We start from the raw sequence: 23,867 nt of genomic DNA on the forward strand, positions 1-23,867 counted from the left end.
CTTAACTTTTGTACTAGGGGTTTTTTCATGGGCATCCCAGGGAGTCCTCATTGGCCGACCATAGACTATCTCTGCAGCTGACAGTCCGGCCCGCGAATGGGGAGTCACTCGCATGTGAAACAGTGCCAAGGGTAATACTTTTAGCCAATTTAACCCAGTTTCTTCAGTTAATTTAGATAATTTTTCTTTTAAAGTCCCGTTGGCTCTTTCCAGAATTCCTGCTGCCTGCGGGTGATACGCACAGTGAAGTTGCTGTTTAATGACAAGGGCTTTGCACAATTCAGTATTGATCCGAGCTACAAAATGTGGTCCATTGTCTGAGCTCACCATTTTGGGTACCCCAAAACAAGGAATGACTTCCGTTAACAACTTCACTACTGTATGTGCCGTACAATTAATGGTGGGGAATGCTTCAATCCATTTACTAAACACATCGATTATTACTAAACAATATTTATAGCACTGTGCTTTTGGCAATTCGATAAAATCAAGCTGTATACAAGCAAAAGGATCATCTGGCAAGGGGGTGGTTCCCGGAGGACCTTTAATACCTTTACCCTTATTATGTTTCATGCAAATGACGCATCGATCCAGCCGCATTTGCGCTGCTGTATTCAAATCTGGGTGCCACTAAGTTTTTAGGAGTAGCTGTACCACTCCCTCCTTGCCAAGATGGGTACAAGATGCAAATAATCAACAAGTAACGGCAATAAAGAATTCGGAATACAAACTTGACCAACTGGAGTCCGCCAGTCTCGTGTCAAGGAGTGCGAACACCTCATTGACTTCCATAGTGTTCACTCAGAATCAGAGGCGTCCCTCTGTAAATTTTGAACATCAGCTATCTCTGGCATGCCCTTCGTCCGTAATGCAGGTACCTGGTTTAGAGCCTGATTAGCCCCACTGGGAACAATTAAAGAGGTTGATGAAGCTGCAGTTTTAGCAGCTGAATCAGCACGGGCATTTCCTAATTGAACAGGAGTGTCACCCTTCGTGTGCGCAATGCATTTAATAACTGCCAATTGACGGGGTAGCTGAATAGCATCGAGGAGATTTTTAACCCAAAGTGCATTTTGAATGGGAGTTCCCACAGAGGTGAGAAAACCTCGCTGTTGCCAGAGGCGGCCGAAATCATGGGGTCATGCCAAAGGCATATCTAGAATCAGTGTAAACATTAGTACTTTTGTCTGTGGCCAAAATACATGCTTGAGTAAGGGCGAATAGCTCGGCTTGTTGTGCAGAGACAGGGGTCTGGAAGGCTGCTGCTTCCTGCACGTCAGTGTCGGTTACCACGGCATATTTCGACTGTGGGACGGGAAATGGGGAAATGGAAGAACTGCCATCAACATAAAAAATTAGATCTGGATTACCACTCGGCCTGTCTGTTAAATCCGGGCGAGGTGTGGAAAGGAAGTGATTCCGAAGTAAACAATCGTGTGGTCGGTCCTCAAGGTTATCGGGGGGCTGTTCAAGGAACACAGCAGGATTTAAGGTTGAACAATAATGAAAAGAGAGGTAGGGGTTTTGCAATAGTGAAACCTCATAGCGGCTCAATCGCGCTTGAGTCAGATGCTGGGTTTGCTGAGACGTTAGGAGAGCCACAATAGAATGTGAAGTATGCACTTGTACTGGCTGGTGAAGGGTTAGATTAGAGGCTGCCTGGACTAACAAATGGACAGCAGTAAGAATTTGGGTGAAAAGGTCTGTAATACACAGGTCGTGTGCTGGGGTGATAGCCAGGGCATTTTTCAGAGTAATAAAAGATTGCTTTGCTGAATCAGGTAGATCAAACTTAAGTGGAGCATTTTGAGAAGAATACGGAGTTAATTCTTTAGTATGTACAGTAACATTCGGAATCCATTGTCTGCAAAAGTTCACTAATCCTAAAAAGGCTCGCACCTGCTTGGGCGATGTAGGAAATGGGGTCTGCAGTATAGGAGTAATGCGTTCTTGAGTAAGGGAGCGATCAGTAGCACTAATTAGGACATCCAAAAATTTGACCTGTCGTTGGCCTTTATGAACTTTAGCGGGCGGGATCACATATTCCCATGAATGGAGACGGATGAGCAGGTAAAAGGTGTCACGTTGGTTAGCGATGAAATCAGGGCTGGCAAGAGTGAGTCATCAACATATTGAATGATGGTGGAGCCACCAGGAGGTACTAATGTCGCTAACTGGGAGTGCAATGCCTGTGAGAAAAGGGTTGGAGAATGAATGAAACCGTGTGGAAGTCGAGTCCAAGTGTATTGCGTCTTCTTAAATGTAAAGGCAAACAAATACTGTGATTCAGGGGCGAGGGGTATCGCAAAAAAGGCATGTTGTAAATCAACAAGGGTAAAAATAGTCGCTTCCGGTGGGACATTGCTAAGGATTGTCGCTGGATTTGGGACAATAGGATGTAAATGTTCAACTATCTGATTAATAAGCCGGAGGTCTTGGACTAAACGCTATTCGGATGGTCTTCCTATCTTAGGAACTGGAAGAATCGGGGTGTTACAGGGCGATTGGCACGGTATCAAAATCCCCTGTTGAAGGAACGATTGAATCATGACCGAGACTCCTTTTTCAGCCTCGGGCCGCAAAGGGTACTGTGAAATAGAGGGCAAGGGCATATCAGGTTTGACTCTAATAACAACAGGAGGGACATTAGTGAGACCAACTTTGTGTTTGGAGGCTGCCCATAAATCTGCGGGTATTTCAAGAGTCGTAGATTGGGTTGAATGATGATGGTGCAGTGTGCCAATGTGGACAAATGGGCTTTTAAAATATTCTAAAGTGCCTGCGGGTAGGGTTTGACTATCATTAAGGAAAGGATCAGCTTGTCCTCGTAGTGCAGCTGCCAGAAATCCCAAGGACTTGGCACTGTAGCCTTCGTTGATAGAAAGGGTCACGTGGGGTGATACAAGTCTCGACTGATGCCATAGGCTGTGGGGTAAATCGACAAGAAAGGCAGACCCTTCTTTTGTCTTGGTAAATGCTCTCCAAATCGGGCGAGCATACTGTATGATCGTAGCAAAGAGTGACATGTGGATTGGGAATATCTAAGGGAGGTGAAAAGTGTGAGGGGTCAAAATCAATCGACCACCACTGTGGAGTAGTGAATAGGGGAAAGTTTCGAAGATGGGCCTGCGGGATAGGTGATATGGTAATGCTGTTATCAAGGCTTGGGTCACTATATTCTCTCATCTGGACTCTATCGGGTGTTTTAAACAGTGGTACTCAGGGTTAACATTAGCTGCCAGCATAGAACACAGAGCAATCAGGCGCAGGCACAGAAGTTATTAAATCTTGCAGCTGGTGACCTCGCATTTGAGACAGTTCTATAAACATACCATTATCAATGCACTGTATTACCGCTCCGAATTTGCAGTGTCTAATCAGCAACTTTCTAATCAAGGTGGATAGCCTAACTTGGTTCTTTTCCATATGCGCATTCCGTTTTCAAGACCTGTCAATTCTATACTTAATTTTAATTCTTTATCCTGCCAGCTGGCTAACAAGGAGGCATCCTTCAATTTTGGACAATATTCCCTCCATAGAGCAACTAACTTTTTAGCAGTTGACGCCCTATTATTTTCCTAAATCACTTGTTGAGCTTCTATTACTGTTGATAGGTCTTTAGTTGTTCACACAGCGTTTGCAGTACGCTGCCATTTTAAAAAGTTGTATCTAAAGTTTTACCCATTGCACACTTTGTCTGATGCCAGATGGTCCTTCCGATTACAATTTTAACAATTGATTAAGGAAATTACGTGTGTGATGTTTTATGTCAGGGTCCGCACGCTTTTTGCCCTGTTTATGTGTTATTAAGCAGAGTTATCCGCATCTGCAGGAGATTATAATTTAAATCACGGAGTAATCGCGCTCCGTACAAACCAATTAACAGCTCGAAGGTGACACCGTAAAGATTCTATGCCACCCGCCTTACAAAGTTAACGGGAACCTTTTATCGCGAAGGTTTCAGGTAATAACAAGGACCATGTTGGCATCGATATCTCTTTACCTCTTTCAAATAATCACAGCTTGAAACATAATTTTTAAAGTCAAAGTCTGAAAAATGAAATATGAATTCTTTCCCTCTCTCCCTTATCTATCTCTCTCCCTCTCTACATAACTCTGTCTGTCTTTGGAACTCTTGTTGCTCTTTCTCTTTATCTGCCTACCTCTCCATCTCTGCCTCTCCCTGACTCGCTCTCTTTCGCTATCTCTAACAGTTCCTGTCTCTGTCGCTGGCTCTCTCTCTCTCCTTCAATCTCTTCCTCTGTCTCTCTTTCTCTCTCTTGGATTCAGCCCTTGTCCTTGCGGACAAATTTTGAACAAAAATTTTTCATTCTCTTTCGAAAACTTTATCTGTGTTATTCCATTTAAGTCAATTTGCACTGATTAATTTTAGAGGCATTAGCTGTTCTCTGAGAAGTATTATTTTTTTGTCAATTCAAAAAAGACCAACTGTCTGTTGAAATGGTTAATGTTTCCTGCAGAATCTAAGGGGCGGAGAACTTGGCGTGATGCCATTTACGTCTTTTCACGCAATCTAAAAACTTATTCATATTTCAGTTACTCTTATTTGTAAAGTTACTTTCTTTTAAACTGATATAGTGTGAACTGAACAACTTTGGAACATTTTGGGAAGCTTGGGAACATTTGCAAGAGGAAATATGAATGTTTTGCCATTAGTTTAAAAACAATTCGAGTACGCATTTTGTTGTCCTTCAGAAGAACCACTTGTTATCATAATAAGACCAGTACAACATTCCAAGCAGTAGTTAGTTAACATCATCTGATCTACTAAATTTCATTCAAAAGCAATGTTAAAATCCAGTCATTATTGCCAGCATGCTTCTAAATTGGTAACTTATTAACTTCACTTCTAAAATTTCCTTATTGTGGATCTTTTAATCAATACCTTTTAGTCAATTATCATGTTTTCCGTAGAGAAGGGTTGTTCGATATTTACGGCTTGCGTCTGTGACCGAGTGCGTGTCGCTGAGGGGGATACGTTAGTGGGAGTTTCATTGGTAATGGAATCAGAAGTGGGAGTCAGGACTTAGGACAGTGGAATTGTAAAATCGGGGAGCGCAAAATGAGGGTGGGGTCCAGGGTTCAAATTCTCCTCGTCTTCCGTATCGCTTGAATAGGGGAACATCGGCATGCCAGAGCAACTGGGAGGATCCTCCTTTCCTATAATCTTATTGGCCAGTCCTACTTTTCTGCTAACAGGAGGTTTGTTATTGCCAGATTGCTTTTTTTAGTGTTTTGATTGTTTTCTATCCCAAAGCTCACATTACAATTTTAAAGTCCCCCAATTTTTCAATTTACCGTTCACACACTCATTAATATCTCTTTTGCGGGCTTTATCTCTCCAACTCATTGTGATTGTTCGTTGCGTGGACTGTTTTTTTTTCCACTGTAAAATTAAACAATTTGAAACCGGCATATTTTTTCCAGATTGCTTTTTTTTTCTGCATCAATGTTATTGTCAAAGTTCCAAGATCCCTGTGTAACCTAGTGGCCAGATATCGTTACCTAATTTATTGTTTAAAGCAGCGCTGCAGCCAATCTTCGAATATTACGTTCTTGGGAAGGGGTTTCTAAACACATGAAAAATAGAGGGGAATTGCCGCTAGTTTTGTCTAAAGTTTGTCGCATAATGTCAGTAAAATGTGCCCCAGGCAAAAAAACGCTCAAATAAAATTTCTGGTACCAAATCAAATTGGAGGGTCCTTGACCCCAAAAATTACTGACAGGGTCCCTGACCCGAAAAAATTATTGACAGGGTCCCTGACCCCAAAACTTATTGACAGGGTCCCTGACCCCAAAACTTAATCAAAGGGTCCCTGACCCAAATTTATTGACAGCCTGTATAAATCTGATGCGGATGAAAAACGAGATCAACAAGGTCCCTGACCTGCGGCTAATTACACAAAAAAAATGTACTCACAGTCAAATTTAGATTCGAGAACCGTCACCTGTTTAGTTACTTCCGTCAGGGATGAGGGGTCACAGCACAGATCCGAGAGAGAGAGAGACCAAGGTCAATCTTACCTTGTGCCGGCGTCTGTCTCTTTACTCCGGTCGTGGCTTTGATCACTTTTTCTCAGCCCCTCATGGAAGCTCACTTCAGGATATTGGATTTTTTCTCGCAGCGCCAAATGTTGTATTTTATATTTTCCCCGCGTCTTGACTGTGATAGAGAAATTCAAACAGCATTCATTAGATAAGCAAAACTGAACTTTATTCACTAATTAGAATTACTAGCAGAAATGGCAGAAACTTGGAAAGTCGGAAGGCAGTCAATTACAAACTGCGGAGTCCGTCCCAAGTCTGCGATAGTACAGAAAAGAAGGTGATTCTTATACATTATAGGATCAAGATAACATGAATACAGCTTGGTCAAGAATTTGATTGAAAGTAAAACATAAGTAATAATCGTTACAATGGCGTCACCTTCTGACCTTTAGGGGACTTGAGTTTCATATCATTAAATACTGACGCTTTTTAGTCTGGAAGAGCCAAGAAAGTAATCAACTCATCTCCATCAGCAAAGAGCGGCTACTTCCACCTGTGGAACATCGTCTGGCTGAATCCCTGCCTCATCTATTTGCTGCTGAAATTCTCAGAGTAAACGCTATACCGTACAGTCTCAATAATTCCAATTCTGTCCTGGCCAGCTTCTGAAAACCTGGGATCATCCAAAAATGCTGCCCGCATCTAAAGCCCGAACCAAATCCCATTCACCCAGTGCCTCTCTGTTTGGTGACCTTCATTGGGTCCTGGTCTGGCAAAACCTCAATATTAGTTCTCTCATTTGGCCTGAAATCTCTGTAATCTCTCCCCCAGCCTTATAACCATGCCGGAGCTTCTTCAGTTCAGTACATCCCCTGTCTTAATCACTTTGGGGCCCTGTTGGCCCTGCCTCTGCCAGCCATTGCCCTCAGCTCTGCATTTTCTTCCTTAGAACTCTCTGAGTCTCCAATTATCCATCTCCCCATTCTCCTGCAAGATTCTCCATAAAATCCATCAACAAACCATCCCTCCATTAAACCCAACCACACACCATATTGTCTATCGCACATTCCCCTTGGGAAGTTGGTGGTGAGTCACCTTCTTGGCAACTGAGTGTCCCATTCGGCCATTTCAGGATCTAGCACATCGCTCTGGGTCTGTAGCCAGATCCAATAAGGACGACAAATTGCCTTCGCTAAAGGATTCCCGGCTTGGGTCCCTGACTGTGTGGAGTCTGCACGTTCTCCCTGTGTCTGTGTGGGATTCCTCCGGGTGCTCCGGTTTTCTCCCACAAGTCCCGAAAGACGTGCTTGTTAGGTGAATTGGACATTCTGAATTCTCCCTCTGTGTACCCGAATGGGCGCCGGAGTGTGGCGACTTGGGGATTTTCACAGTAACTTCATTGCAGTGTTAAATAAGGCCACTTGTGACAATAAAAATGATTATTATAAAAGGAAGTGAGTGAGCCAGATGCTTTTTAAAAAATGATAATTCAGTCGTTTCATACTTACAAATGCGAAGAGGAGCTTTTAAATCCTGATTTACCTCATTGAATTTAAATATCCCAGCTGCCCTCCTGGGATTTGAACCCCTTCCTTGAAATCATTAGGTCGTTGGATTACGTGCCGAGGACATAACCACGATGCTGCCATTACCGATATTGAATTTATATTTCATGTCATTTACAGTTTAAATAAAAATCCATTGAAATGCAAAGTAGATTAAAGTCATCCCGTTTCATGTTGACTCAGACTTCAATTGATGAATTAATCTGATTGAGGATTTGCTTTTGTGTGAAGGGCTGGGATTCGGAATCATTCTTGGCTCTGATCTCCTTTGTTAAGCCGTTTTAGAGAGTGTGTGTGTGTGCTGGAGCTGCGTTGAAGGGGATGAGAGAAAGGGGCAAGGTGACAGGTCACTAACTTAATCTTTGACCTCCTGCCAATGCTGTCGAGGGAAGCATCAGGATGTCTCTTGAAAAGTGCTATCTGTTCAGGTCATGTTGGAAGAGGGAAACGGACAATGTGCGTGGTCAAACAGCCGAACCCCCCCCACAGTCTTTCCCTCACCTAGTCTCAAACCCCAGTGGGGGACTGGTACTGCCAGTCTCCGGATTATTGCTTCAGTAATGTTACCCCAACACCACCCATACCCCCCGGGACATTATATCACCACAGCATCTGTGCAGGAATTGATGTATTTGCACAAACGTCACAGCCACAGGCTGAATATATTCTCACCCAGGAGTCATTCCGTCTCATTCACCCACTCCACACTGAATATAGAATCAGAAAGCAGAAACTCTGGAGACAGAGCAGATTGGGAAAGGAGGAACGAAGGCATGTGTCAGAAAAACAGTTAAGAATCAAAAATATAAATTGCAAGTTAAAGGCCTCCAAATTCATGCGGGTTTTTCGAGCATTAACTGGGCTACACGTGGACAGGAAGCCAATATTAATAATTCAACCAAGATCAATAGAAACCGATGACCTGGTCATTATCATGTTGCTCTCTCTCTCTGGGATGCAAATTTTACTGATGTGTTTCCTACACTACTACTGTGGCTACATTTTACAGAGTGGAGGGGTGGCAGCCCAGGAAAGGGGGGTTGTGGTCTGGAAAGTGGTGGGTGGTGAGTGGGTGGGGATCCTTGTGGTGGTTGGGGTTCGAGGGGAGAAAGGGAGGGTCTGGCGTGGGTCGGGGAGGGTTCCATGTGGGGTGATGGTGTTGATGCCACGTCTGCGCAGAGCAGGGATTGGTATTAGAACATAGAGCACAGAACAGGTCGTCGGCCCTCGATGTTGTGCCGAACAATGATCCCTCTTCCTACTCAAACCCATGTATCCACCCTATTCCCGTAACCCTACAACCCCCCACCCCCCAACCTTACGTTTTAGGACACGGCGGGCAATTTAGCATGGCCAATCCACCTAATCCGCACATCTTTCGACTGTGGGAGGAAACCGGAGCACCCGGAGGAAACCCTAGCCTATTATTAGTATAGCATAGTAATATAGCATAGTATTAGCCTATGGCTTGATTAGTCAGGGTGTGGGGGTTACAAAATGTGGGGATTATCCCGCCTGGGGCTCGATCTTGGTGTTTAAAATGGTTACACCGAAGTTAGAGTTGGTTTCAATTCTTCTAACTCTTTCAGAATAACTATTTCAGGAGTACCATCTGAAGTTAGTGATTTAATTCGCATTGTTGGATGGTTCCCAGTGCAATTGTCCAGGGGAAGTTAGAGCTTCTGAGCAAGTGATGCGGAAAGCTTTTCCTGGGAACCTCCGAGATGGATTCCCCAGAGCATCTATCGGATGCCTCCCAAATCCGATGCTGGTGAGCCAGGAAGTTGAATCTGGCCTCATTGGATCCTGGGCAGTATTTGAAACACAGCATGGAACGGTTGGAAGATTTACCCCAAAGACTGGTAGTACTTTTACAACATCTTACTAACTGACCGGGAGAATAATTCCCTCTGATAAACGACATGTTCTGTAATAAATTATACATTTTCAATTATTGCTAAAACATATGTATTATTAAATCAGCAGATTTCCCTTGAACAATGATGTAGGAGCTAATTTTCCCAAAGAGATGATTCATTTAACAAGAGGATAATTAATATTCAGAAACAACCTTGAATTTCCATCCAAATGACTTCATTGTCAGACAGTGTGTATTGGACTGGAAGCCAATCAGATCAAATTGCCAGGCAGAGAGTGCGGAGATTGCAACAACACTCACCCGAATCCAGCCTGGAGACTCCGGGGTGGAAAATCAGACCTCCAGAAAATCAGGGTCTTACAACAGTCCGGAGAAACGGAACGTTATCAAGATCAAAATACAACTGGGCAGCTTCCCCACTGGAGACATTAAATAGGATCGGAATCACAACATTGTTTCAGAGCAGAAGGAGGCCATTCAGCCCATCATGTCTGCACCAGCACTCTTAACTAGCAATTCTCACAGTGTCATTCCCCTGGCTTCACCCCATAACCCGGCAGATCAGAAGCTCGATTCAGCATTTACTCACTGGAGATATTAGAGAGAGTCCATATGCCCAATGGGGGCAGGGTCACTATACCACACTGGAGATATTAGACAGAGTCCATATACCCTACTCAAGATATTAGACAGAGTCCACTCGAGATACTGGGCAGAGGCCATATGCCCAATGGAGATACTAGACAGAGTCCATATACCCCTCTGGAAATATTAGACAGAGTCCGTATACCCCACTAGAGATTTTAGATAGAGTCCATATACGCCTCTGGAAATGTTCGACAGAGTCCCTGGGCGAAATTCTCCAACCCCCAGCAGGGTCGGAGAATCGCCTGGGGCTGCCGAAAATCCCGCCCCCGCCAGTGGCAGAGATTCTCCGCCACCCGGGAAGTGGCGGTGGAGGGAATCTCGCCACTCCGATCGGAGAGGCCCCTGCGGTGATTCTCCGGCCCGGATGGGCCGAAGTCCCGCCGCTGGGAGGCCTCTCCCGCTGCCGAGGTTTGAACCACCTCTGGAACGGTGGGATCAGCGGCGCGAGCGGGCCCCGGTATCCTGGGGGGGGGGGCGGGGAGGCGATCGAACCCCGGGGGGTGTCCCCGCGGTGGCCTGGCCCGCGATCGGGGCCCCCCCGCTCTGACTCCGGGCCAGTGCCCTGGGTGCACTGTTTCTCCTCCGCGGCCGCCACGGCCTTTGACATGGCGGAAGCAGAAGAGAACCCCACATCGTGCATGCGCCGGCAGTGACATCAGCGGCCAGCTGCCGCTGACATCACTGCCGGCGCATGCGCCGACCGGTGAAAGCCTTTCGGCTAGCCCCGCTGCCGGGGGCGCCGGTTTTTTGCGCCAGTCTTCTGGTGCCAACCGCTCCGGCGCGGGGCTGGCCCCCAAATGTGGGGCGAATTCCCCACCTTTGGGGAGGCCCGACCCCTGAGTAGTTGGCGCCACTCCCCTATGCCGGGACCCTCCATCACGCCGGGTAGGGGAGAATGCCGCCCCAGATATCCCACTGAGATTTTAGACAGGATCCATATACCCCACTTGAGTAAATGGGCAGAATCCATATACCTCACTGGAGATATTAGCAGAGTCCATATACACCTCTGGAGATATTAGACAGAGTCCATATACCCCACTGGACTGGACTATTCTATTGTCACCTGTACCGAGGTACAGAGAGAAATTTTTTTCTGTGTGCAGCTCAAACAGATCATTTAGTACATGACAGAAAATACGTAATAGGGCAACACAAGGTACACAATGTAGACACCGGCATCAGGTTAAACATAGTGTCGTCAATAAGAGGGTCATTTAGGAATCTGCTAACAGCGGGGAGTTATTGGGCAGATTCCAGATATACCCCACCGGAGATAATGGACAGAATATGCCACTGAATCAGAAACATATTTGGACATATTTCCCCAAGGAGATGCAATCCCAGATTCTCCAGTCTCTCCACATTAATTGAAGCCTCTCATTCCAGCAACCATTCAAGTGAATCTCCTCTACAACCTCTCCAAGACCCTGACATCCTTCCAAAAGTGTAGTGTCCAGAATTGACCACGATATTTCAGCTAGGGTCTAACCAGTGATTTATAAATGTTTCCCATACTTCCTTGTGTTTGTACTCAATGTCCGTTAACTAATCCAATGTGGGAGTTTCGATAGAATTCACTTTGAAAAGGGCAGTTCAGTGAGTGTCCAATCGCAGTATGATACACAACAGATGATAGTTCAGAAAGGATTCTACTCACCAGTGTGCAGTACATCTCAGGGCTCTCTCCACACGTACTGTTGGGAGGATCCAACTTGATCTTCAGGAATCTGGTGAGCAGGTTGGCCTCAGGCTGGCAGGCCATGTAATCCCAACTCATTCCCTGGTCCCAGTAAAGCCGAGTCTTACACAGGTCATAGTGACCCCAGGATGGGAAGTGCTGGGCAGCGAGAGACAGGGTCACACAGAGGGTCTGAATGGTCAGACTGGACAGACACATCACTCCAACTGGATACCAATGGGAGAGGGAGGGAGATGATTCAGGGGGTCTCCACTCTGACTGGACCCTCTCTCAGACAATGGGGGTGGACCTCAGTATGTGTGGGGATGAATCAGGGGGTATCTACAAAGACTGGACCCTCACACAGAGCAGGACTGTCAGTGCTGAAAATACTCCAGACGTTAAGATTCCAGCTGTTTTCCCTATGTTGATGCTGACATTCCAGGGATCAGGATTCCAGGTATTTTCCTACAGCCGGTGCTGATATTCGAGGTGTCAGGATTCCAGCTGTTCTCTCAATGTTGGTGCTGATATTCCGGGAGTTACAATCCCAGCTGTTTTCCCAGTGTTGCTGCTGATATTCGAGGTGTCAGGATTCCAGCTCTTTTTCCCAGTGTTGCTGCTGATATTCGAGGTGTCAGGATTCCAGCTCTTTTTCCCAGTGTTGCTGCTGATATTCGAGGTGTCGGGATTCCAGCTCTTTTTCCCAGTGTTGCTGCTGATATTCGAGGTGTTGGGATTCCAGCTGTTTTTCCCAGTGTTGGAGCTGATATTCTGGGAGTTAGGATTCCAGCTGTTCTCTCAGTATTGATATTGACATTCTGGGTGTGAGGATTCCAGCTGTTTTCCCAATGTTGGTGCTGATATTCCGGGTGCCAGGATTTCAGCTGTTTCCCAATGCTAGTGCTGATTGTCGTCGTGTTAGAATTCCAGCTGTTTTTCCCAGCTAGCCACCATGTCAGGTCGATGTTCTGATTTGCTGATCAGTCAGTTCTAGGAGGCAATGCAGTGGGTCTGTCCTGACGAAACTTCGTTTGCCATTGGTCATCTTTTCCTGCTGGAACCAATTCCCTGTTTAGAAAAAAAAGGATTTCAAACAGGTGCTGAACTTTGACCCACACGTATAACCTCCACTTCACATTGGCTGCAAATGATAGAAATAGTGACCGGCTGCGAAGCACAACAGACACTTGGGCCACGTGAATTGCAGAACGTAAGATTCCAAATGAAGCAAAAGAATCTGCTTATTGGGTGATGTTGATTGAGGGATAAATATTGGCTCGGAGATTTGGGAGAATACTAATGTTCCTCTTAGAAATAGTAGATCTGAGAGCTTTTACAATAAAAATACGGGTGGGAGAAAGAGTCTTGCTCTCAACTAAAAGATAGTAAATAAACAAATGCAGCATTCCCTCCATCCTGCTTCACTGACTGCAGTGCACTTCTTCATTAATAACCATCCAAAAGTGCAGCACTCCCTCAGTGCACTCCATCCGACAGTGCAGCACTCCCTCAGTGCACTCCATCCGACAGTGCAGCACTCCCTCAGGACTGACCCTCTCACAGTGCAGAACTCCCTCAGTACTGACCCTCTGACAGTGCAGCACTCCCTCAGCACTGACCCTCTGACGGTGCAGCACTCCCTCAGAACTGACCCTCTCACAGTGCAGCACAGACTCAGCACTGACCCTCAGACAGTACAGCACTCCCTCAGTCCTGACCCTTACACAGTGCAGCACTCCCTCATCACTGACCCTCAGATAGTACAGCACTCCTTCAGTACTGACCCTCAAACAGTGCAGCACTCCCTCAGTACTGACCCTCTTGCAGTGAGGCACTCCCTCAGTACTGACCCAATGACAGTACAGGACTCTCTAAGTACTGGTCCTCTGGCAGTGCAGCACTTCCTCAATACTGACCCTCTGACAAGTGCAGCACTCACCAGTACTGTCCATCTGACAGTGCAACAAACTTCTCAGTACTGACCCTCTGACAGTGCAACACACCCTCAGTGCAGACACTTGGACAGTTCAGCACTCCCTCAGTACTGACCCTCTGACAGAGCAGCACTCCCTCAATACTGACCCTCTGACAATACAGGACTCCCTCAGTACTGACCTTCTGACAGAGCAGCACACCCTCAGTACTGACCGTCTTGCTGTGCAGCACTCCATCAGTACTGACCGTCTTGCTGTGCAGCACTCCATCAGTACTGACCGTCTGACTATACAGGACTCTCTAACTACTGATCCTCTGACTGCAGCACTCCCTCAGTACTGACCCTCTGACAGTGCAGCGCTCCCTCAGTACTGACCCTCTGACAGTGCAGCGCTTCCTCAGTACTGACCGTCTGACTATACAGCACTCCCTCAGTACTGACCCTCTGACAGTGCAGCACTCCCTCAGTACTGATCATCTGACCGTACAGCACTCCCTCTCTACTGACCCTCTGACAGTGCAGCATTCCCTCAGTATTGACCCTCTGACAGTGCATCACTCCCTCTGTACTGACCCTCTGACAGTGCAGCATTCCCTCAGTATTGACCCTCTGACAGTGCAGAACACCCTCATCCTGACCCTCAGATAGTGTAGCACTCCCTCAGTACTGACCCTCTGACAGTGCAGCACTCCCTCAGTACTGACCTTCTGACAGTGCAGCACTCCCTCAGTACTGACCCTCTGACAGTGCAGCACTCCCTCAGTACAGACCCTCTGACAGTGCAGCACTCCCTCAGTACTGACCCTCTGACAGTGCAGCACTCCCTCAGTACAGACCCTCTGACAGTGCAGCACTCACTCAGTACTGACCCTCTGACAGTGCAGCACTCCCTCAGTACTGACCCTCTGACAGTGCAGCACTCCCTCAGTACAGACCCTCTGACAGTGCAGCACTCACTCAGTACTGACCCTCTGACAGTGCAGCACTCCCTCAGTACAGACCCTCTGACAGTGCAGCACTCCCTCAGTACTGACCCTCTGACAGTGCAGCACTCCCTCAGTACTGACCCTCTGACAGTGCAGCACTCCCTCAGTACTGACCATTTGACTGTGCAGCACTCCCTCAGTATTGACCCTCTGACAGTGCAGCACTCCCTCAATACTGACCATTTGACTGTGCAGCACTCCCTCAGTACTGACCATTTGACTGTGCAGCACTCCCTCAGATCTGCATTCGGAGTCTTGATTTTGTGTTTGAGACTCCCGACAGGGTTTGAATCTGCTCCTTCAGGAGATGTCAGGAGTAAATTGCAGAAATAAAAATTCTATTCCCATTGCATCTCATCTGTACTCAATCTCAGACTGGGATTGAATCAGTTTGTTCTGGAGACTGCAGGCGGAACAACAATATAAAAAAAAACAATTCCATTTGGTGTGTCAGCTTCTCGCAATCTCAGAGCGGGATTGAATCAACGCACTCAGAAAATGTCAGGAGGAACAGTAAAATCAAAAAACTATTACCCTTGCTCCATCCTGTCCCTTCGATCTCAGCATCAGTTCACACTACAATTATTAACAGTCTGACTTCCCCTTTAAAACATTGACATTTCTTTGGATTTGGTGACCCATCTCATATTCTATTTTACAACTCTTGGTGTTACTCGGAGCTGTGACTGATACACAAACTCGTCCCTGGGATATTTATATCTGATTCGCGAGAAAAATTACTACTGGCTTCTATAAACTGCTCCACTGAGAGCAAAAATAGTGCTTGCACATCTCACTCACTCCCACATAATGCAGTTGCTCTTCAGTTTGAACGTCACAGACTGGTCACATTCTTTGCCAACAGTTAGTGATAAACTGGGAAAACACTCGCAAACCAACCCCAATCATAAAATCGACAAATGCTTACCATCACAAATCAACTCCCCCCCAACCCCCCAAAACACACTCACCATCTCCAATCAAACACCACGACACACACTCACTATCTCCACTCATCCACCGACACACACTCACAATCTCCAATCAAACCCTCGACACACTCACCATCTCCACTCAATCCCCCGAAACACACTCACAATCTCCAATCAAACCCTCGACACACACTCACGCTCTCCACTCGTCCCAAACACACACTGACAATCTCCAATCAAACCCTCGACACACACACACCATCTCCACTCATCCCCCAACACACACTCACCATCTCCACTCATCCCCAACACACACTCACCATCTCCACTCATCCCCTGACACACACTCACCATCTCCACTCATCCCCCGACACACACTCACCATCTCCAATCAACCCCTCGACACACACTTACCATTTCCACTCATCCCCCGACACACTCACCATCTCCAATCAAACCCCCCGACACACACTCACCATCTCCACTAGTCCCCAACACACACTCACCATCTCCACTCAACCCCCGACACACACTCACCATCTCCACTCATCCCCCGACACACACTCACTATCTCCAATCAAACCCTCGACACACACTAACCATCTCCACTCATCCCACAACACACACTCACCATCTCCACTCATCCCCCGACACACACTTACCATCTCCACTCATTCCCCAACACACACTCACCATCTCGAATCAAACCATTGACACACACTCACCACATCCAATCAAACCGCCCAACACACACTCACCATTTCCACTCATCCCCCGACACACGCTCACCATCTCCAATCAAACCCCCGACACAAACTCTCCATCTCCAATCAAACACCCCCGACACACTCACCATCTCCACTCATCCGCCGACACACACTCACCATCTCCACTCATCCCCCAACACACACTCACCATCTCCACTCATCCCCCAGCACACACTCACCATCTCCAATCAAACCCCTCGACACACACTCACCATCTCCACTCATCCCCCAACACACACTCACCATCTCCACTCATCCCCCAGCACACACTCACCATCTCCACTCATCCCCCGACACACACTCACCATCTCCAATCAAACCCCTCGACACACACTCACCATCTCCAATCAAACCCCTCGACACACACTCACCATCTCCACTCATCCCCCGACACACACTCACCATCTCCACTCATCCCCTGACACACACTCACCATCTCCACTCATCCCCGACACACACTCACCATCTCCAATCAAACCCCTCGACACACTCACCATCTCCATCAAACCCCCCGACACACTCACCAACACCACTCATCCCCCAACACACACTCACCATCTCCAATCAAACCCCCCGACACAAACTCACCATCTCCAATCAAACACCCCCGACACACTCACCATCTCCACTCATCCGGCGACACACGCTCACCATCTCCAATCAAACCCCCGACACACACTCACCATCTCCATTCAAACCCCTCGACACACACTCACCTCCATTCAAACCCCCCGACACACACTCACCATCTCCACTCATCCGCCGACACACACTCACCATCTCCACTCATCCCCCGTCACACACTCACCATCTCCAATCAAACCCCCCCGACACACTCACCATCTCGACTCATCCGCCGACACACACTCACCATCTCCACTCATCCACTGACACACTTACCATCTCCACTCATCCCCAACACACACTCACCATCTCCACTCATCCCCCAACACACACTCACCGTCTCCACTCATTCCCCAACACACACTCACCATCTCCAATCAAACCCCCGACACACTCACCATCACCACTCATCCCCCAACACACACTCACCATCTCCACTCATCCCCCAACACACACTCACCATCTCCACTCATTCCCCAACACACACTCACCATCTCCAATCAAACCCCTTGACACACTCACCATCTCCAATCAAACCCCCCGACACACTCACCAGCTCCACTCATCCCCGACACACACTCACTATCTCCAATCAAACCCTCGACACACACTCACCAGCTCCACTCATCCCCCGACACACACTCACCATCTCCAATCAATCCCTCGACACACACTCACCATCTCGAATCAAACCGCCCGACACACACTCACCATCTCCACTCATCCCCCGACACACACTCACCATCTCCACTCATCCCCCGACACACACTCACCATCTCCACTCATCCCCCGACACACACTCACCATCTCCACTCATCCCCCGACACACACTTACCATCTCCACTCATTCCCCAACACACACTCACCATCTCGAATCAAACCCTCGACACACACTCACCACATCCAATCAAACCGCCCAACACACACTCACCATTTCCACTCATCCCCCGACTCACACTCACTATCTCCAATCAAACCCCCCGACACAAACTCACCATCTCCAATCAAACACCCCCGACACACTCACCATCTCCACTCATCCCCTGACATACACTCACAATCTCCAATCAAACCCCGCGACACACTCACCATCTCCACTCATCCCCCAACACACTCACCATCTCCACTCATCCTCCGACACACACTCACCATCTCCACTCATCCCCCGACACACACTTACCATCTCCACTCATCCCCCAACACACACTCACCATCTCCAACCAAACCGCCCAACACACACTCACCATTTCCACTCATCCCCCGACTCACACTCACTATTTCCAATCAAACCCCCCGACACAAACTCACCATCTCCAATCAAACACCCCCGACACACTCACCATCTCCAATCAAACACCCCCGACACACTCACCATCTCCACTCATCCCCGGACTGACACGGCCCATCTCCAATCAAACCGCCCGACACACACTCACCATCTCCACTTATCCCCCAACACACAGTCACCATCTCCACTCATCCCCCAACATACACACACCATCTCCAATCAAACCCCCGACACACACTCACCTACTTCAATCAAACCCCTCGACACACACTCACCATCTCCAATCAAACCCCTCGACGCACACTCACCATCTCCAATCAAACCCCCCGACACACTCACCATCTCCACTCATCCCCCGACACACTCACCATATTCGCTCATCCCCTGACACACACTCACCATCTCCAACCAAACCGCCCAACACACACTCACCATTTCCACTCATCCCCCGACTCACACTCACTATTTCCAATCAAACCCCCCGACACAAACTCACCATCTCCAATCAAACACCCCCGACACACTCACCATCTCCACTCATCCCCGGACTGACACGGCCCATCTCCAATCAAACCGCCCGACACACACTCACCATCTCCACATCCCCCAACACACAGTCACCATCTCCACTCATCCCCCAACATACACACACCATCTCCAATCAAACCCCCGACACACACTCACCTACTCCAATCAAACCCCTCGACACACACTCACCATCTCCAATCAAACCCCTCGACGCACACTCACCATCTCCAATCAAACCCCTCGACGCACACTCACCATCTCGAATCAAACACCCCGACACACTCACCATCTCCACTCATCCCCGGACTGACACTCACCATCTCCAATAAACACCCCGACACACTCACCATCTCCACTCATCCCCCAACATACACACACCATCTCCAATCAAACCCCCGACACACAATCACCATCTCCAATCAAACCGCCTGACACACACTCACCATCTCCAATCAAACCCCCTGACACACATACACCATCTCCACTCATCCCCCAACACACACTCACCATCTCCACTCATCCCCAGACTGACACTCACCATCTACAATAAAACCCCCCGACACACACTCACCATCTCCAATAAAACCCCCCGACACACACTCACCATCTCCAATAAAAAACCCCGACACACACTTACCATCTCCACTCATCCCCCGACACACTCACCATCTCCAATAAAAACCCCCGACACACACTTACCATCTCCACTCATCCCCGACACACACTCACCATCACCACTCATCCCCGACACACACTCACCATCACCACACATCCCCCGACACACACTCACCATCTCCACTCATCCCCGACACACACTCACCATCACCACTCATCCCCCGACACACACTCACCATCTCCACGTATCCCCCAACACACACTCACCGTCTCCAATCAAACCCTGCGACACACTCACCATCTCCACTCATCCCCGACACACACTCACCATCACCACTCATCCCCCAACACACACTCACCATCACCACTCATCCCCCGACACACACTCACCATCTCCACTCATCCCCCAACACACACTCACCATCACCACTCATCCACCGACACACACTCACCATCTCCAATCAAACCCCTCGACACACACTCACCATCTCCAATCATCCCCCGACACACACTCACCATCTCCAATCAAACCCCTCGACGCACACTCACCATCTCCAATCAAACCCCCCGACACACTCACCATCTCCACTCATCCCCCGACACAATCACCATCTCCGCTCATGCCCTGACACACACTCACCATCTGCAATCAAACCCCTCGACACACACTCACCATCTCTACTCATCCCCCGACACAGACTCACCATCTCCACTCATCCCCGGACTGACACTCACCATCTCCAATCATCCCCACACTGACACTCACCATCTCCAATCAAACTGCCTGACACACACTCACCATCTCCAATCAAACCCCCTGACACACATACACCATCTCCACTCATCCCCCAACACACACTCACCATCTCCACTCATCCCCAGACTGACACTCACCATCTACAATAAAACCCCCCGACACACACTCACCATCTCCAATAAAAACCCCCGACACACACTCACCATCTCCAATAAAAAACCCCGACACACACTTACCATCTCCACTCATCCCCCGACACACTCACCATCTCCAATAAAAACCCCCGACACACACTTACCATCTCCACTCATCCCCGACACACACTCACCATCACCACTCATCCCCGACACACACTCACCATCACCACTCATCCCCCGACACACACTCACCATCTCCACTCATCCCCGACACACACTCACCATCACCACTCATCCCCCGACACACACTCACCATCTCCACGTATCCCCCAACACACACTCACCGTCTCCAATCAAACCCTGCGACACACTCACCATCTCCACTCATCCCCGACACACACTCACCATCACCACTCATCCCCGACACACACTCACCATCTCCACTCATCCCCCAACACACACTCACCATCTCCACGTATCCCCCAACACACACTCACCGTCTCCAATCAAACCCTGCGACACACTCACCATCACCACTCATCCCCCGACACACACTCACCATCTCCACTCATCCCCCAACACACACTCACCATCACCACTCATCCACCGACACACACTCACCATCTCCAATCAAACCCCTCGACACACACTCACCATCTCCAATCATCCCCCGACACACACTCACCATCTCCAATCAAACCCCTCGACGCACACTCACCATCTCCAATCAAACCCCCCGACACACTCACCATCTCCACTCATCCCCCGACACAATCACCATCTCCGCTCATGCCCTGACACACACTCACCATCTGCAATCAAACCCCTCGACACACACTCACCATCTCTACTCATCCCCCGACACAGACTCACCATCTCCACTCATCCCCGGACTGACACTCACCATCTCCAATCAAACTGCCTGACACACACTCACCATCGCCAATCAAACCCCCTGACACACATACACCATCTCCACTCATCCCCCAACACACACTCACCATCTCCACTCATCCCCAGACTGACACTCACCATCTACAATAAAACCCCCCGACACACACTCACCATCACCACTCATCCCCCGACACACACTCACCATCTCCACTCATCCCCGACACACACTCACCATCACCACTCATCCCCCGACACACACTCACCATCTCCACGTATCCCCCAACACACACTCACCGTCTCCAATCAAACCCTGCGACACACTCACCATCTCCACTCATCCCCGACACACACTCACCATCACCACTCATCCCCCAACACACACTCACCATCACCACTCATCCCCCGACACACACTCACCATCTCCACTCATCCCCCAACACACACTCACCATCACCACTCATCCACCGACACACACTCACCATCTCCAATCAAACCCCTCGACACACACTCACCATCTCCAATCATCCCCCGACACACACTCACCATCTCCAATCAAACCCCTCGACGCACACTCACCATCTCCAATCAAACCCCCCGACACACTCACCATCTCCACTCATCCCCCGACACAATCACCATCTCCGCTCATGCCCTGACACACACTCACCATCTGCAATCAAACCCCTCGACACACACTCACCATCTCCACTCATCCCCCGACACACACTCACCATCTCCACTCATCCCCGGACTGACACTCACCATCTCCAATCAAACTGCCTGACACACACTCACCATCTCCAATCAAACCCCCCCTGACACACACACACCATCTCCACTCATCCCCCAACACACACTCACCATCTCCACTCATCCCCGGACTGACACTCACCATCTCCAATAAAAAACCCCAACACACACTCAGCATCTCCAATTAAAAACCCCGACACACACTTACCATCTCCACTCATCCCCCAACACACACTCACCATCTGCACTCACCCCCCGACACACACTCACCATCTCCAATAAAAACCCCCGACACACACTTACCATCTCCACTCATCCCCGAAACACACTCACCATCTCCACTCATCCCCGACACACACTCACCATCTCCACTCATCCCCCAACACACACTCACCATCTCCACTCATCCCCCAGCACACACTCACCATCTCCAATCAAACCCCTCGACACACACTCACCATCTCCACTCATCCCCTGACACACACTCACCATCTCCACTCATCCCCGACACACACTCACCATCTCAAATCAAACCCCTCGACACACTCACCATCTCCATCAAACCCCCCGACACACTCACCAACACCACTCATCCCCCAACACACACTCACCATCTCCAATCAAACCCCCGACACACACTCACCCTCTCCACTCATCCCCTGACACACACTCACCATCTCCAATCAAACCCCGCAACACACTCACCATCTCCACTCATCCCCCAACACACACTCACCATCTACACTCATCCCCCGACACACACTCACCATCTCCATTCATCCCCCGACACACACGTACCATCTCCACTCATCCACCAACACACACTCACCATCTCCAACCAAACCCTCTACACACACTCACCACATCCAATCAAACCGCCCAACACACACTCACCATCTCCACTCATCCGGCGACACACACTCACCATCTCCAATCAAACCCCCCGACACAAACTCACCATCTCCAATCAAACACCCCCGACACACTCACCATCTCCACTCATCCGGCGACACACACTCACCATCTCCAATCAAACCCCCCGACACACTCACCATCTCCACTCATCCGGCGACACACGCTCACCATCTCCATTCAAACCCCTCGACACACACTCACCTCCATTCAAACCCCCGACACACACTCACCATCTCCATTCAAACCCCTCGACACACACTCACCATCTCCATTCAAACCCCCCGACACACACTCACCATCTCCACTCATCCGCCGACACACACTCACCATCTCCACTCATCCCCCGTCACACACTCACCATCTCCAATCAAACCCCCCCGACACACTCACTATCTCGACTCATCCGCCGACACACACTCACCATCTCCACTCATCCCCTGACACACTTACCTTCTCCACTCATCCCCAACACACACTCACCATCTCCACTCATCCCCCAACACACACTCACCGTCTCCACTCATTCCCCAACACACACTCACCATCTCCAATCAAACCCCCGACACACTAACCATCACCACTCATCCCCCAACACACACTCACCATCTCCACTCATCCCCCAACACACACTCACCATCTCCACTCATTCCCCAACACACACTCACCATCTCCAATCAAACCCCTTGACACACTCACCATCTCCAATCAAACCCCCCGACACACTCACCAGCTCCACTCATCCCCGACACACACTCACTATCTCCAATCAAACCCTCGACACACACTCACCAGCTCCACTCATCCCCCGACACACACTCACTATCTCCAATCAATCCCTCGACACACACTCACCATCTCTAATCAAACCGCCCGACACACACTCACCATCTCCACTCATCCCCCGACACACACTCACCATCTCCACTCATCCCCCGACACACACTCACCATCTC

General features: G+C 48.8%; 1 protein-coding gene across 4 annotated transcripts in view; it reads right to left on the bottom strand.

Annotated features, from left to right (window-relative positions):
* Window positions 1–23,867, bottom strand: part of LOC119976321 (netrin-G1-like) — a 266,704-nt gene that overhangs the window by 100,882 nt on the left and 141,955 nt on the right. For 2 of the 4 annotated variants that reach the window (XM_038816765.1, XM_038816766.1), the window contains exon 2: window positions 11,762–12,853. The exons of 1 other annotated variant lie outside the window; for it this stretch is intronic. In XM_038816765.1, coding sequence (XP_038672693.1) covers window positions 11,762–12,001 — 240 coding nt within the window. In that variant the 5' untranslated portion in view covers window positions 12,002–12,853. Of the gene's footprint in view, window positions 1–11,761; window positions 12,854–15,635; window positions 15,655–23,867 lie in introns of those variants that run through there. One more of the 4 variants, XM_038816767.1, reaches the window with a different exon arrangement.

Source organism: Scyliorhinus canicula, chromosome 13 (assembly GCF_902713615.1).
Source record: "Scyliorhinus canicula chromosome 13, sScyCan1.1, whole genome shotgun sequence".
NCBI lineage: Eukaryota > Metazoa > Chordata > Chondrichthyes > Carcharhiniformes > Scyliorhinidae > Scyliorhinus > Scyliorhinus canicula.